At 46.1% G+C, this 13,749-nt stretch overlaps 1 protein-coding gene across 5 annotated transcripts in view; it reads right to left on the reverse strand.

The window, feature by feature from the left end:
- Positions 1 to 13,749, reverse strand: part of Nbr1 (NBR1 autophagy cargo receptor) — a 30,018-nt gene that overhangs the window by 2,527 nt on the left and 13,742 nt on the right. Inside the window, exons 11-22 of one of the 5 annotated variants that reach the window (XM_075990628.1) lie at positions 12,469 to 12,678; positions 11,393 to 11,552; positions 11,019 to 11,309; positions 9,689 to 9,838; positions 8,990 to 9,065; positions 8,436 to 8,546; positions 8,021 to 8,185; positions 7,742 to 7,816; positions 5,200 to 5,599; positions 3,769 to 3,860; positions 2,865 to 2,922; positions 2,164 to 2,269 (exon numbers count right to left, since the gene is read on the reverse strand). In XM_075990628.1, coding sequence (XP_075846743.1) covers positions 2,164 to 2,269; positions 2,865 to 2,922; positions 3,769 to 3,860; positions 5,200 to 5,599; positions 7,742 to 7,816; positions 8,021 to 8,185; positions 8,436 to 8,546; positions 8,990 to 9,065; positions 9,689 to 9,838; positions 11,019 to 11,309; positions 11,393 to 11,552; positions 12,469 to 12,678 — 1,894 coding nt within the window. The remainder of the gene's footprint in view (positions 1 to 2,163; positions 2,270 to 2,864; positions 2,923 to 3,768; positions 3,861 to 5,199; positions 5,600 to 7,741; positions 7,817 to 8,020; positions 8,186 to 8,435; positions 8,547 to 8,989; positions 9,066 to 9,688; positions 9,839 to 11,018; positions 11,310 to 11,392; positions 11,553 to 12,468; positions 12,679 to 13,749) is intronic. The other 4 variants (XM_075990630.1, XM_075990629.1, XM_075990631.1 and 1 more) reach the window with 4 other exon arrangements.

Below are 13,749 nucleotides of genomic sequence, written 5' to 3' on the forward strand. Positions count from 1 at the left end.
ATTCCTCACCACTGGGTCACAGCTCTCTGCAGCATTTGGCACTGCCTACTGTCCCTTTATGGAGCTCCCCAAGTCCCAGCAGCGGCCCCTGTTTCCCTCTAAATTTTGTTTTTGTAGAGTTCTGTTGCCTTGATCCTTAAAGGCTGCTTCTGCCTTCTCCATTTTTCCTGGATAATCCCATCCAAAAACACAGCTCCTGCTAGAACCTGCATGCAAACGACTGTCAAACCAGCCTCAGGTCAAATCTCTGCGATGGAAAGTTACACATTCAGTTGCAACATGGATGGCTTTACTTTTAATCTGGATAAATTATAAACTCAACACTAAGCAAAACTGACTAGATTTATCTAATTAACAGCTTTTTCACTGGGGGTGCGTAGTATGCATTTTATTTTATGTTTGTGTGCTGCTCGTGTGGACATCAGAAGACAACTCCTTAGAGTTATTCTCTCCTTCTATGATATAGGTCCCAGGGGTTGAAACTCAAGTTTTCAAGGCTTGGTAGCAAGTACCTTGACTCAGTGATCTCATCGGCCTTCTTGTAATGCATGCCACTACTGAGTATCTAAGTTAAAGGTTGAGATTTACCCTGGACTCTACTTCTTTTTTTTAATTTTTTAATTTAGTATGTATACAATATTCTGTCTGTGTATATGCCTGCAGGCCAGAAGAGGGCACCAGACCTCATTACAGATGGTTATGAGCCACCAGGTGATTGCTGGGAATTGAGCTCTCCCAAGACCTTTGGAAAAATAGCCAGTGTTCTCAACCTCTGAGCCATCTCTCCAGCCCTCCTTGACTTCTTTTTAAGCACTTAAACTTAAAAACAAATTCCAACATTTCTCTCTCTCTCTTTTTTTTTTCCAAGACAGGATTTCTCTATAGCTTTGGGGCCTGTCCTAGGACTCGCTCAGGCTGGCCTTAAACTCAGAGAGATCCACCTACTTCTGCCTCCCGAGCGATGGGATTAAAGGTGTGTGCCCCCACAACTTAGCAAGTTCTGATATTTCTATCTTTCTTACATTATTATTTTTAATAATTTTCTTAGCTTTATTTTATGTGCATTGGTGTGAATGTACCAGGTCCCCTGGAACTGTAGTTACAGACAGCTCTGAGCTGCCATGTGGGTGCTGGGAATTGAACCCAGGTCCTCTGGAAGAGCAGCTAATGCTCTTAACTGCTGAGCCTATATATGGATTTTCATATAGATTTCTTTACTGGCTCTGTCATACCTCTATACTGTAGAAGAGTGACCTCACTAAGGACAAATGTGATCATATCAAATCACATCCTTAAAACCCGTCCATGGCGGGTGGTGCCTCATGCCTTCAGTCCAAGTACTCAGAGGCAGATGGATCTCTGAGTTCAAGAACAGCCTAGTCTACACAGTGATTTCCGGGACAGTCAGGGCTATAGAGAGAGGCTCTGTTCCAAAACTAAAACAAACAAACACAAAACACAACAACCAAAAAAAAAAAAAACCAACAACAAAAAACCTTCCTATGCCTTAAAATAAAGCCCAGCTTCCCTTTCCCTGACTCAGCACCTACTCACTTCCAGCTCTGACTAGCTAGCTACTCTTACTTCATTTTTCAAAGAAACAAGCCCCTGACAAAGGGACTGAACCCTGGGTGCTAAGCAAGAGTTCTATCATTATCAAACTACATCTGTACCCCCTTTAAAATTTTATTTTAAGGAAAGGTTTCACTGTATAGTCCAGGCTGGCTTTGAACTTAAGACTCTTTCTGCCTCCTCAGTAGCTGGGATTACAGGTGAGAACTACACATCCAGCATTCAAATACTCTTTCTTGGGGGAACACCTGCTTTGTCCTTTAGGCCTCATTCGGATGGATACTGACTTCCAGGAAGCCTCCATCCCAGCAGGTGGAAGTGACCTACCCTGTCCTGGGGATCCTGTCTTATGCACCCAGTAGCATCTGTACTCATGGCTCTGCACACACAGAAGGCCTTCAGCAAATCTCAGGTTCTTTTCCTTTTCTCCCCAGAGGAACGTGATTAGAAAGATAGGAAATGGCAGGGCTACGTGTTCAGAGACTAAGTCTACATATAGCCCATGCCACGTTAATTGCCAATCCAGACAGAAAGACACTACTATTTTTTACTGGTGACTTAGGGGCTGAAGTTAAGAAACCACACACTGACCTGTGCAGTGACTGGTGGCCCAGAAAACAGGGCCTTGTACGCAGAGGCAGCAACAGACAAAGCCCCCTTCACCAGTCCTCCAGCAATGCTGCTCCCATTCTGGTGCCTACAGAGGAAAACCAAATTATCTCCCCAAATAAAATCACGACAAGATAACGTGGGTGCTAATCTTGAAAAAAATTAGATGTAAAAAAGAGAATAAACTGTTTTCAGATCTACGCATCTTGGTTTGATGCAGGGCTTGGCTGGCACAAGACATGAGCACTGCAGGAAACACATCTTGCTACCATGCCAGCTTTCCATCCCAGCTGTAAATTAATGTGTTCATGGGCACACATGATAACAGCACTCTGTCTGCGCATCTCAGAGAAAACATCTGGCAAAGGAAATGTGATTTTTCTGGATACTGATCTGAGATGACAGGGACCAGAGAGGTATATCTAAGAAAAAATGGCCCAGATGCACATGGGGCTTAACCTTCCTGTCTCTGGGCACTACAGGGGAGGTGAATTTTAGGGCAGTCCTTTCTTGTCTGCAATGTGAAAATGCTTAAACATAAGCTTTAGCTGTCCAATGCTGTGCAAACGCTGAAGAACAAGAAGGAACGAGGGCTCTCCTTCCTGTGCTCTGAGAGGCTCATCTGAGCAGAAGCAGTGCTGGGATGTCCACCTGCTCCTGCAGAGACTTCACAAGGTCATTACCTTGAGTGGTCATAGCTCTTCTGTGTGCTGTTTACCAGTCCTGATGAGCCTCTGGGCTCTAAAAGCAAAAGAGTTGTTGGTTAGAAGGCTGTCCACAAGCTCCTAGTGTTTCCCAACACAGCAAAGCTATTATTGAGGCAGGTGGAACGTTAACAGGGTGCCTCGTCTTTCCTTCTTTCCTCTTTATTAAGTTTTAGAAAGCTCTGTGGGAGGTTTAAATAACTGAGAAAGACAAACTGTCTAGAGATGCTACACAAGGTGACGTCATTGAGTAAAAGCTTCTGGAATCCTAGTACACTGATATGCTGGTTCTCAAATATTTTTTATTTGAGAATAAATCTATTTATTTATTTGGTGTACTTTGGGGTTTTGCCTATATGTACATCTGTGTGAAGGTGTCAGATCCCCTGAAATTGGAGTTACAGGGAGTTATGAGCTGCCATGTGAGTGCTGGGAACTGAACCTGAGTCCTCGGAAGAGCAGCCAGAGAGAGCTCTTTGTCACTGGGCCATCTCTCCAGCCTGTCTCAAATGGTTTTAGATTTGGCATTTTTAGGAAGTGTCTGTGAGGACCTACTTACTACTTCACAGTGCTATCGTCCTGACTGTCCAAATAAGGGGACAGATCCACAGACATCACAAACTCATCACTCTGGTAAAGGCAAAGCCGGAGCTGGCACCTAGGCTGCCTGCCTCTTCCCGCCACAGTGCAGCACCTAGCTCCCTAAGGTCTACATATATACTTGAGAGAGCAGAAATTCAGCACATGAAAGAGCACAGAGAGAGAGAGGGAGAGGGCAAGTTTCAAGGCCACGAAGCACAGAAAGGGACAGGACAGCCTGCTGATACCTGGTTTCCAGTGGAAAGAAGTAAAGGAATGGAGGTGAGGATCAACTTGTCATTACCTCCTCGGATCTCATCGGCGACAGGAGGAACTTCTTGGACGGTAACTGGTGAATCCACTCCCGGGGCCCCGTGCTGTACACAAGGGGAGCTCCTTTAGAAAGACACAGGATGGGAGGAAATTGAAAAGCAGCCACAGCAGCGGTAGGAAATAGTAACAGTGCGGTCACGCAATTCTCTGCAGGCTTCACACTCCTGGTCCCCAGCACGTGTGAGCGAGCTTGGGGATCTGCTCAGAAAGGCTGCTTTCTACTCTGACTTCCTTGTTAGCCACCGTCCAGCCGGAAAATCTGGTTTCACTCAGGTCACTTCCCCTATATCAGATGATACTAACAGACGGACAGCTTACACCCCCATCAGGTGGTACTAACAGACAGACAGCTTACACCCCTCATCAGCTGGTACTAACAGACAGCTTATCCCCCACATCAGCTGGTACTAACAGACAGCTTATCCCCCTACATCAGGTGGTACTAACAGACAGCTTACACCCCCATCAGGTGGTACTAACAGACGGACAGCTTACACCCCCATCAGCTTGTACTAACAGACAGACAGCTTACATCCCCCATCAGGTGGTACTAACAGACAGACAGCTTACATCCCCCATCAGCTTGTACTAACAGACAGACAGCTTACATCCCCCATCAGGTGGTACTAACAGACAGACAGCTTACACCCCCATCAGCTTGTACTAACAGACAGACAGCTTACATCCCCCATCAGGTGGTACTAACAGACGGACAGCTTACACGCCCATCAGCTTGTACTAACAGACAGACAGCTTACATCCCCCATCAGGTGGTACTAACAGACAGACAGCTTACACCCCTCATCAGCTGGTACTAACAGACAGCTTATCCCCCTCCATCAGGTGGTACTAACAGACGGACAGCTCACCCCCCTCCATCAGCTGGTACTAACAGGACAGTTTAGTTTCCTGAGTGGTTTAAATTATGCTTAGGGCTCCCGCACTTCCTGTACCCTTAGGCAAGACCAATGGCCCAGATCCATAGAGACTTCCGTACTTTCTGGGTTTGTGGTATATGTCCATAAGGAATTTAATTTCCTAATTGACTTTGTTTGTGTTAGTACCTAGAGGATGAAAGCTTTTCTGTTGAGCCCAGGCACTCATGAGTGCCAGACAGATGCTCTAACGCTGAGCTAAATGACAAATCCTCATGTAAGTTTCTGTCACCTTCATTCAACTAGAGAATTAAAACATGAAGATCCAGATATGTTTGTGTGTTTAAAGATTTTTCTTAATTATAGAAAAATAAGTACACAGATGCTCATGTAAGTAAGGTCAACTAAAGCAAACATTTGTTTAAAGTCCAAATTCACAAGTGCTGAGAAATACGAGTGTGAGTTGGAGATTAAGCTGGTCATTTCCCCTCTGAGGAACAGGACAGCTAAGGGGTGCTGAGCAGTACCTGGACAGTGGTGGTGGAAGTCCGACCACCTCAGGGACTAGAGGCACTGTGTCCAGAGTCTGTGAGGTTGTAAGGATGTCACTGATGCTCTGCTCCTGTGGCTGGCTCTCCCCTTCAGGGAGTCTCTCTCCAGCTTCAGTCAGCTCCTGCCCAGCTTCGATCCCAGGTTCGCCTTCAGCCCCTCGCTCCAGGCCTGGCTGTGAGAGTGCAGAGCTGTACATGGAGTCCCCCAGGGGGCGGCTGGTGTCAAAGCACTCAGGCAGGATGATGATATAGTCTTCGGAGGAAGCAGAAGACTGACTCTGAACTTCATCTTGGAGTTCCTCTTCTTCCTCAGCAATGTGGACAATCTCTTCCCTCTCATCTCCAAGTGGTCCTTCTTCAGGCAAGGCAAATTTCACTAAGGAACAAAAGTAACCCTGTGAGGACAGGCTGAGCAGCAGACCTTGTGGATCATGAGCTGGCAGAAAAGCCAGAGTGGAAAGACCCAAAGGGATGGGTGCTGCTGGAGCCGTAACTGTATTCTGTGTTTCAAGATCACACCAAAACAAATAGAACGGAAGTCAACAGGTCTGTGGGTGGAAATGGCCAGACTTCCTATGAGCAGTGGAGTCTTACGGTCCCTTTCTCTTCATCATGACAGCTCTATCCCAGCAGGTAAACCAGCTACCAGGGCTAAGAAAAGGCATCATGTGGTGAGCACTTCAGGTTGTATGCTTGCTCTCCGCCTTTGGAAAGTGATGCAGTCAGAAGAGAACACAGGGAACCATGGGGATGAGGAAAGGGGTGGCCCAAGAGCCTATCTGAGCAATACCTATCAACAGTTTGCTTTGTCCTTCCACAGCTTTCTGCCATTTTTAAAAAATGATTGATCTCATGTGCACTGGTGTTTTGTCTACATGTTTATCTGTGTGAGGGAGTCAGATTCTCTGGAATGGGAGTCACAGACAGCTGTGAGCTGCCATGTGGGTGCTGGGAATTGAACCCCAGTCCTCTGGAAGAGCAGTCAATGCTCTTAACCACTGAGCTATCTCTCTAGTCTCCCCTTTCTGCTATTTGTATATATGTGTAAAAAAGTATTCATGTGTGTATGTTCACTTTAAGCAAAAAACCCAACAGTCATGTTTAAAAACATATAGACCAATTCTTCTTTTGTGTATCTATGGTGCATGCTGATTACACCTGTATATGTGTGTGTGTAGCTCAGGGGAGGACACCAAATGTCTTCCTTTATTGTTTTCTACTTTATTAGAGATAGGCCTCTCACTTAACCTGAAGCTCGGGATTTTGATTAGGCTGGTTGGCTACGAGCTCCAGGATTTGCCTGTCTGAGTTCCCTGACACGAGTTACAGGGGTCACAAGCAGTCAGGGCTCTGCTTGGCCTTTAGAAGAGTATTGAGGACTTGAACTCAGGTCCTCTTGCTCACACAGAAAGGACTCATACCCTAAGAAACTGAACTTTAGGTAGTTTTGAGACATATGGTACTGGCTCTATTTGGTACTAGCAATCTGTTGTGAAGGTAGTGTGTGTGTGTGAGTGTGCAGGCAGATAATGGGACTGTGAATGGAGGCTACAGGAGACGTAAACACTGGGTGTAGTTCCATAGAAGCCCCCTGCCTATTTTTTTTTTTTTTTTTGGTTTTTCGAGACAGGGTTTCTCTGTAGCTTTGTAGCCTGTCCTGGAACTCCCTTTGTAGACCAGGCTGGCCTCGAACTCACAGAGATCCACCTGCCTCTGCCTCCCGAGTGCTGGGATTAAAGGCGTGCGCCACCATGCCCGGCTGCCCATTTTTTTTTTGAGACAGTGTTTCACTATGTAGCTGGCCTCAAACTCAGAGATGTGCCAACATCTACATCTCAAGTACTGGGATTAAAAGCACATGCAAAAATGTCTGCCCATCTGCCTTACTTTTTGTTACAGGATCTGTCATAGCACCTGAGATTTTCAGTTAGGTGCCAAGGACTGAGCTGAGCCTCCTCATGATTGTAAGACTATTAACAGCCACCACTAGCCGGGCGATGGTGGCGCACGCCTTTAATCCCAGCACTTGGGAGGCAGAGGCAGGTGGATCTCTGTGAGTTCGAGACCAGCCTGGTCTACAGAGCTAGTTCCAGGACAGGCTCCAAAACCACAGAGAAACCCTGTCTCGAAAAAACAAAAACAAAACAAAACAAAACAAAAAAAAAACCAGCCACCACTAGAACCCATGAGGTTTTTTTTTTTTTTTTTTTTTTTTTTAAAGTTTTTGTGTTTTAGAGACAGGTTTTCTCTATGTAGCTGTGGTTGTCCTGGGACTTGCTCTGTAGATCAGGCTGGCCTCGAACTAAAAGAGCTCTGCCTACCCGTGCCTGCTGAGTGCTGGGATGAAGAGCGTGCACTACCACCTCTGCCATGAAGGTACTTTTTTATGGTAAAATTTAACCCTGGGAAGCAATGTGGTACTCCTGTGTTGTCCTACATTTTCCAGACTGCTGCCCTTGGGAGAAAGCAGATGACTCGTTTGCCAGTGGGAGCGTCTACTGAGGAGCTGCCAACTTACAGGAAGAATCCTTTCTGCAGAATCCAGGCAGCACAACCGGTTGCTGTTCCTCTGTGGTCTGCAGCTGTAATTCCCCTGAGACAGTGCAGAAACGAGTTAGGGTGGCTTCCTTATTCCTGGTAAGAATACTATATCCTAGTAAGAATACTAGCTTAGTCAAAAGCCAATGTGATCAGAGTTTCCAACAAAGATCAGTCTCCCTCCCCTCTTGGCACAGAAGAGCACCTTTCAGTGTCCAGATGCCACCTTGCTAGCTGGTGGAAATACAGGGACACTCACTCTGTGGGGACCTCTGCCTACAAGGTGGGTTGTGGTCCGGAGCAGCATCCAAGGTAAGGGATCGGATTACAGTTTCACACACAAACTGGGTCCCACTCAGGTCTTCCTCTGTTTCTTCCACTGAAGCAGGGGCCTCAGCCTTCCTCTTTGTTGATTCAGTGCAATCTGAAAGACACACAAACCTTGTCTGTCACTTGTGTTGAAAGAGTTGAGAGCTTTCACCAGTGGCTGCACACTAAGCCTGGTAAGGTACGAACAGCTGCTCTTGCTCTCATGAGGGAAGACTTAGCACACGAGAGGTGCTGCAGGACATCAGTTTGCATGCTGAGGAGAAGTTAGTGAGGAACGGGTGTATGGAATAGGCGTGGAATGGGAAGGGAAGGTACAAGTGCTTTATAGACATTTAACCCCTTACCAGGAAGTGCTTTAAATCCCGCCCCTTCACTCTCTTCCTGTATTTGCCCCAAGCCTGGCTTCTCTATTAAAGGACTGTCATGTGGCAGAGGAGACATGCAGGGAGTCATATCTGGAGAATGAAGACAGGAAAACCATCAACTGAGAAAAAGCACGATATCACAAACAAGTGTCCAGAAGCAGCAGTTGGTAGGTTTTTTGCTTCCTATGGGGTTAAAATAAACCCAAATATGCTCCACCACCTGTCATAAAGAACTTCTCCAGATCACCAGAAACGCAACTACCTCTCACCAATCAATGCTGGGTCACAAACATGTAAATGGCCTAGCAGGTCAAAGCCAAGATACCAATCTACGAGTAAAGGAACAAAGGGAGAAAAATGAAGGAGGGGTTCCTTTACAGTAGAAGCCCTGCACACTTGTACTGTGGCACTGACAGACAGCGGGGAAAGGAGATGGACCACAGGTGCAGCTTTACTATCACATGGGAGGACCCCCCAGTGCCTCAGACTGTAACACCAGCACCTAAACAGATGAACCAAGAAGACATGCTTACCCACAGGGGTGTTGTGGGGCACTCGCTCCAATTCCTGGACAATGTTTATATCCAGCAGCTCAAAGGACAGCAGGTCCTAGAAATAAAGATGGCCAATAACGGTGTCTGCAGTGCAAGTGAGAGCAACGCCCTGTTGCAACTGGGCCTACAGGCCTCTGGACACTCCCTGGGCTCAATTCTTTCAAATTCATGCCCCTCTTCAATCAAGTGAAATTAAAAAGAGCGAAATGGGAACCAATGTTCTCAAATGTCTAACTGCAGGGAGGAGAGGAAACAGCGGGCAGGCCGGTGAAGCAGCCTGATATGAAGAGGGGACTAGAGGGAAGCTGTGGGGAAGCACAGCTTGAGCTTCAAACTCATGAGGAACAGTTTAGAAACTTGTTTTATAGATTTATAGATGATCACATGCCCATTAAATACAGTTGACTGGATCAAGCTTTTTTTTTTGAGACAGGGTTTCAACTGTCCTGGATGTCTTGGAACTTGCTTTCTTGCTTTGTAGCCCAGGCTGGCCTCGGCCTGCCTCTGCCTCCCAAGTGCTGGCATTAAAGAGGTGCAGCACTACCGCCCAGCAAGCCTGCCCATCTTTAACTTCCCAGCACCATGGATGGCCATGCCGTCTCTCAATAACAGGGTGAGGACTCTCTCCCCAGTGCTGACGCCCTTTCTCCCCTTTCCTCCAAAGTGCTGGCTGTTTACCTGGGCAGTCAGAAGGTCCACGGATGGAATGTACAGTTCTCTCTCGTTGTTAACATTCTGTGTCTTTTGTGGGATGCTGGTTCCTTTCCCTTCTGTCTGCTTTGTCACTTCACCCAATGGAATCGCTTCTTCAGCTAGAAGATAAGCTTCCTATAGAGACAAACAATCGGGGCACATTTTAGGGCCTCAACAAAGCTCATGCATCAGGTTGACAATGCCACCCCTAAAATATCAACACAGCAAAACCTCTACATTTAAATTTTTAGTTTTAATTTAGACTTCTAGAAAAGCTGCAGAAATAGTAGAGTTTATATACTATTTCAAAAAGTGGTTAGTTAGCTCAAACAGGAAATGAACACTAGTCTGCACCAGACTCTAATGGCAGACAGCAGCAGGTAACAGGCATGTCATTAGTACTCAGGATATTCTAGGAGATGATCATTAAATAGAGAAGCTACCAGAAGTTCACAGGCCAGCCAGGCAGCCCTTCCCTGGTACAGGAAGCACCATCACAACCAAAAACTCTCAGGGACTGCCTGTACCAACACCTTAAAGACATTAAACACCCTGAGGTAAGTGTACGGGAGGGAAGAATATACCCCAAACCCACGTGTTACAAGCTTGGGCCCTAAGCTGGGCAGTGGTGGCATACAACTTTAATCCAGCACTGGCCTTTAATCTTAGTACTTGGGAGGCAGAGGCAGGAGGATCTTTGAGTGTGAGGTTAACATAATCTACAGAGCAAATTCCAGGACAGCCAGGACTGCACAGAAAAACCTGTCTTGAATATCCAAAAGCTTGACCCCTAGAGGCATGGTATTACTAGACAGAAACACAAGGTAGAGCCTCATCTGAGGTCCATAGGTCACTGTGGGCACGTGACCAAAGGGAAATGCTGGACTCTTTCCTTCCTGGACCCGAGTGGCTTTTGTTCCCCCTCTCTCTGCCACATGCTGTCCACCAGCACAGTCTAATCCCCCTACTAGAGGCCTAAAGCAATAGGTCTGTCTAATAATGGGCGGGAACCTCTAAAACTGTGAACCAAAATAAACCTTTTCTCTTTAGAAGGTAATTATCTCAAGTATGTTGTCATAGTGATAGAAAACTCAGAAATGGTAAACTTTAGGAAGCCTTAAAGAAAAGCAATTGAATGAGTTCTCTTAGGTTCAAGTCCCCAGTGTCCCTAGCAAGAATTAGCCTCAAACTTGCAATACCCTTGCTTCAGCCTCCTAAGCGCATGGAATAGAGGCACGTGTCACCAAGCTTGGCATTCCTAAAGACTGAGGAAATCATCTGGCACAGGGGCGAAGGCTACAGTGCAAGTGCTCACCTCTGGCTCACAGGTGAAGTCATCAGCTTTGCCCGAGCTGATCAGGCCCCTTTCAACATTCTCGGGGTTCTCAGCAGAGGGGAATGGATCCACTATGATGCTGCACCAGACTCGAGGCCCAAACTGCTGGCCTTTGTGAGAAAGACGCCAATGCGAAGTGTATGTTCCCTCTAAGGTTGGAGCGATGAACTCCACAGACACCACCCCCACATGGCCAGCCTTCAAGCAGGGAACCAAAACATCCTTCTTCTCTGTAGAAGCCAATGTCAAGTTTCCCCACATGAACTTGAGCTGAAAAGAACAAGAGAAAGCTTGTCACCTGGGTCCTTTGTGACTGCGCACCACTGCCTTTACATTTAGTGAGGAAAAAATACCTTTGTGTCTGTGCTCCACTTCACATTTCCTGTGTTCTTCATCCTCCAGTGTTTGATAAACTTGGTTCCTGGTTGCAGATGAGTCCCGTCAGGCAAATTCTCATCCACAAATGCTGCACTGAGCGTTGGCATAACTGGGGCACAGGGCTGCAAAGGAAGCCTGGACAGGAACCCAAATGCTTAGTTACTTGTTGTCGGGTGTGATGGCTTCTGCACATGCCACACTGGGATTCAAGAGGCTGACAGCTTTTAAGGATGCACTAATACGTTTGCCTTAAAAACTAACAGTAACTAGGCCCCGTGAGAAGGCTCAGCAGGGAAAGGTGCTTGACATGCAAGTCTAGTGAGTGACCTGAACCCCATAAGGCACAAACGGCAGAGAAAAGAGAACTGACCTCACAAAGTTCTTTGACTTTGACATGCATGTCACAGCACACGCCAGACTCACACATCATGTGCACATACACACACTAACAAACACTATCACAGCCGGGTGGTGGTGGTGTATGCCTTTAATCCCAGCACTTGGGAGGCAGAGGCAGGTGGGTCTCTGTGAGTTCGAGGCCAGCCTGGTCTACGGAGCTAGTCCTAGGACAGCCAGGGCTGTTACATAGAGAAACCCTGAAAAGCCAAAATAAATTAATAAATAACAAAAACCGAGACTAATAAAAATCCTGTGTGTGTGTGTAAAAGGTAGTGCTAGGAATTAACTCCAGGCTATAAAACAAAAATGATGCCTTACGGGATAATTCAAAGTGTCCATAAATACAAACGAAGACTTGCTTCTTTTGCTCCCAACCCAGCCAGACTGCCTCCGGAAAAGACAAGTCTGAGTCACCCCCATTCTGAGAGAAGTCTGAAGCATCACCCCCATCCCGAGTCTTACTAGTTTCTAGCTCTCTGAACAAGGTATCAAAACAAGTGTCAGAAATAACTCCTGAAACAGCTTGGACCAGAGCATGGCAGTTTAAAACAGGCGAGTGCTAGAGAGACTTGACAGATAAGACAAAGATGCTGAAGTCCCAGTTGTAGAGAGCTGACCCCAAGCCACACTCCCGCGTTGGTCCAGGACTTACATCAGGGCGTGAGACTGCAGCAAGCTCTCAGGTCGGCCCAAAGGGGACTTGGGACTCTGGAATCCGTGGATCGAATTCCACAAATGAATCTTCCTGTGGAGCTTAAGCTGCTTTTTAAGCTCCTTGACCTCTGCTTTCCGCTGTTTCTTCTCAGCACGTAACCTTTGCTTTTCTGCTTTCACAAAGTTCTTATCCACCTGCTTCTGGAGCCTGTGGGATAATGAATGACTGTCTTAAAAAACAAACAAACTTTGAGGCTATCTGGAGCTAAGTAAATCCATCACTGGCTAGCATCTAGTTTCTCAATTTCTTTAATTTTTTTAAAAAAATATTTATTTATTTGTTTATTTACTTACTTATTTATTTATTTACTTATTTATTTATTTATTTATTTATTATGTATACAATATTCTGTCTGTGTGTATATCTGCAGGCCAGAAGAGGGCACCAGATCTCATTACAGATGGTTGTGAGCCACCATGTGGTTGCTGGGAATTTATTTATTTATTTATTTATTATGTATACAATATTCTGTCTGTGTGTATATCTGCAGGCCAGAAGAGGGCACCAGATCTCATTACAGATGGTTGTGAGCCACCATGTGGTTGCTGGGAATTGAACTCAGGACCTTTGGAAGAGCAGGCAATGCTCTTAACCACTTGAGCCATCTCTCCAGCCCCCTCTCAATTTCTTTTATAATCATCATTTCTACTTCAGTTTCAGGCAACTGTTTCGTTATTATGCACCAATGGGAAGAGCAAAGCAGAAGAGCACTAGTGACTGAGATGCTGTGCGACACACCACTGTCTCCCCATGGAGCTTAGTCCAGTTTACAACTCAGAATGCTTCTGAATGCTGGGTAGCTCAAATTTATTTTGAAAGATTTGTTCATTTTTAATTCATGTGTAGGAGTGTTTGCGTGCTAACATGTATGTGTACCACGTGTGTGCCTGATGCCCACAGAGGCTAGAAATGGACAGCAAATTCCCTGGAACTGGAGTTATAGACAGTTGTGAGATGCTATGTGGGTACTGGGAACTGAACCCAGGTTCCTCCGCAAAAGCATCAAGTGCTCTTAGTGCTCTTAACCACTAAGCCATCTCTCCAGCACAAACCAGATATTTTTTTAAAATATTTATTTATTATGTATACAATATCCTGTCTGTATGCCTGCAGGCCAGAAGAGGGCACCAGACCCCTTTACAGATGGTTGTGAGCCACCATGTGGTTGCTGGGAATTGAACTCAGGACCTTTGGAAGAGCAGGCAATGCTCTTAACCT

Source organism: Microtus pennsylvanicus, chromosome 11 (assembly GCF_037038515.1).
Source record: "Microtus pennsylvanicus isolate mMicPen1 chromosome 11, mMicPen1.hap1, whole genome shotgun sequence".
Lineage (NCBI taxonomy): Eukaryota > Metazoa > Chordata > Mammalia > Rodentia > Cricetidae > Microtus > Microtus pennsylvanicus.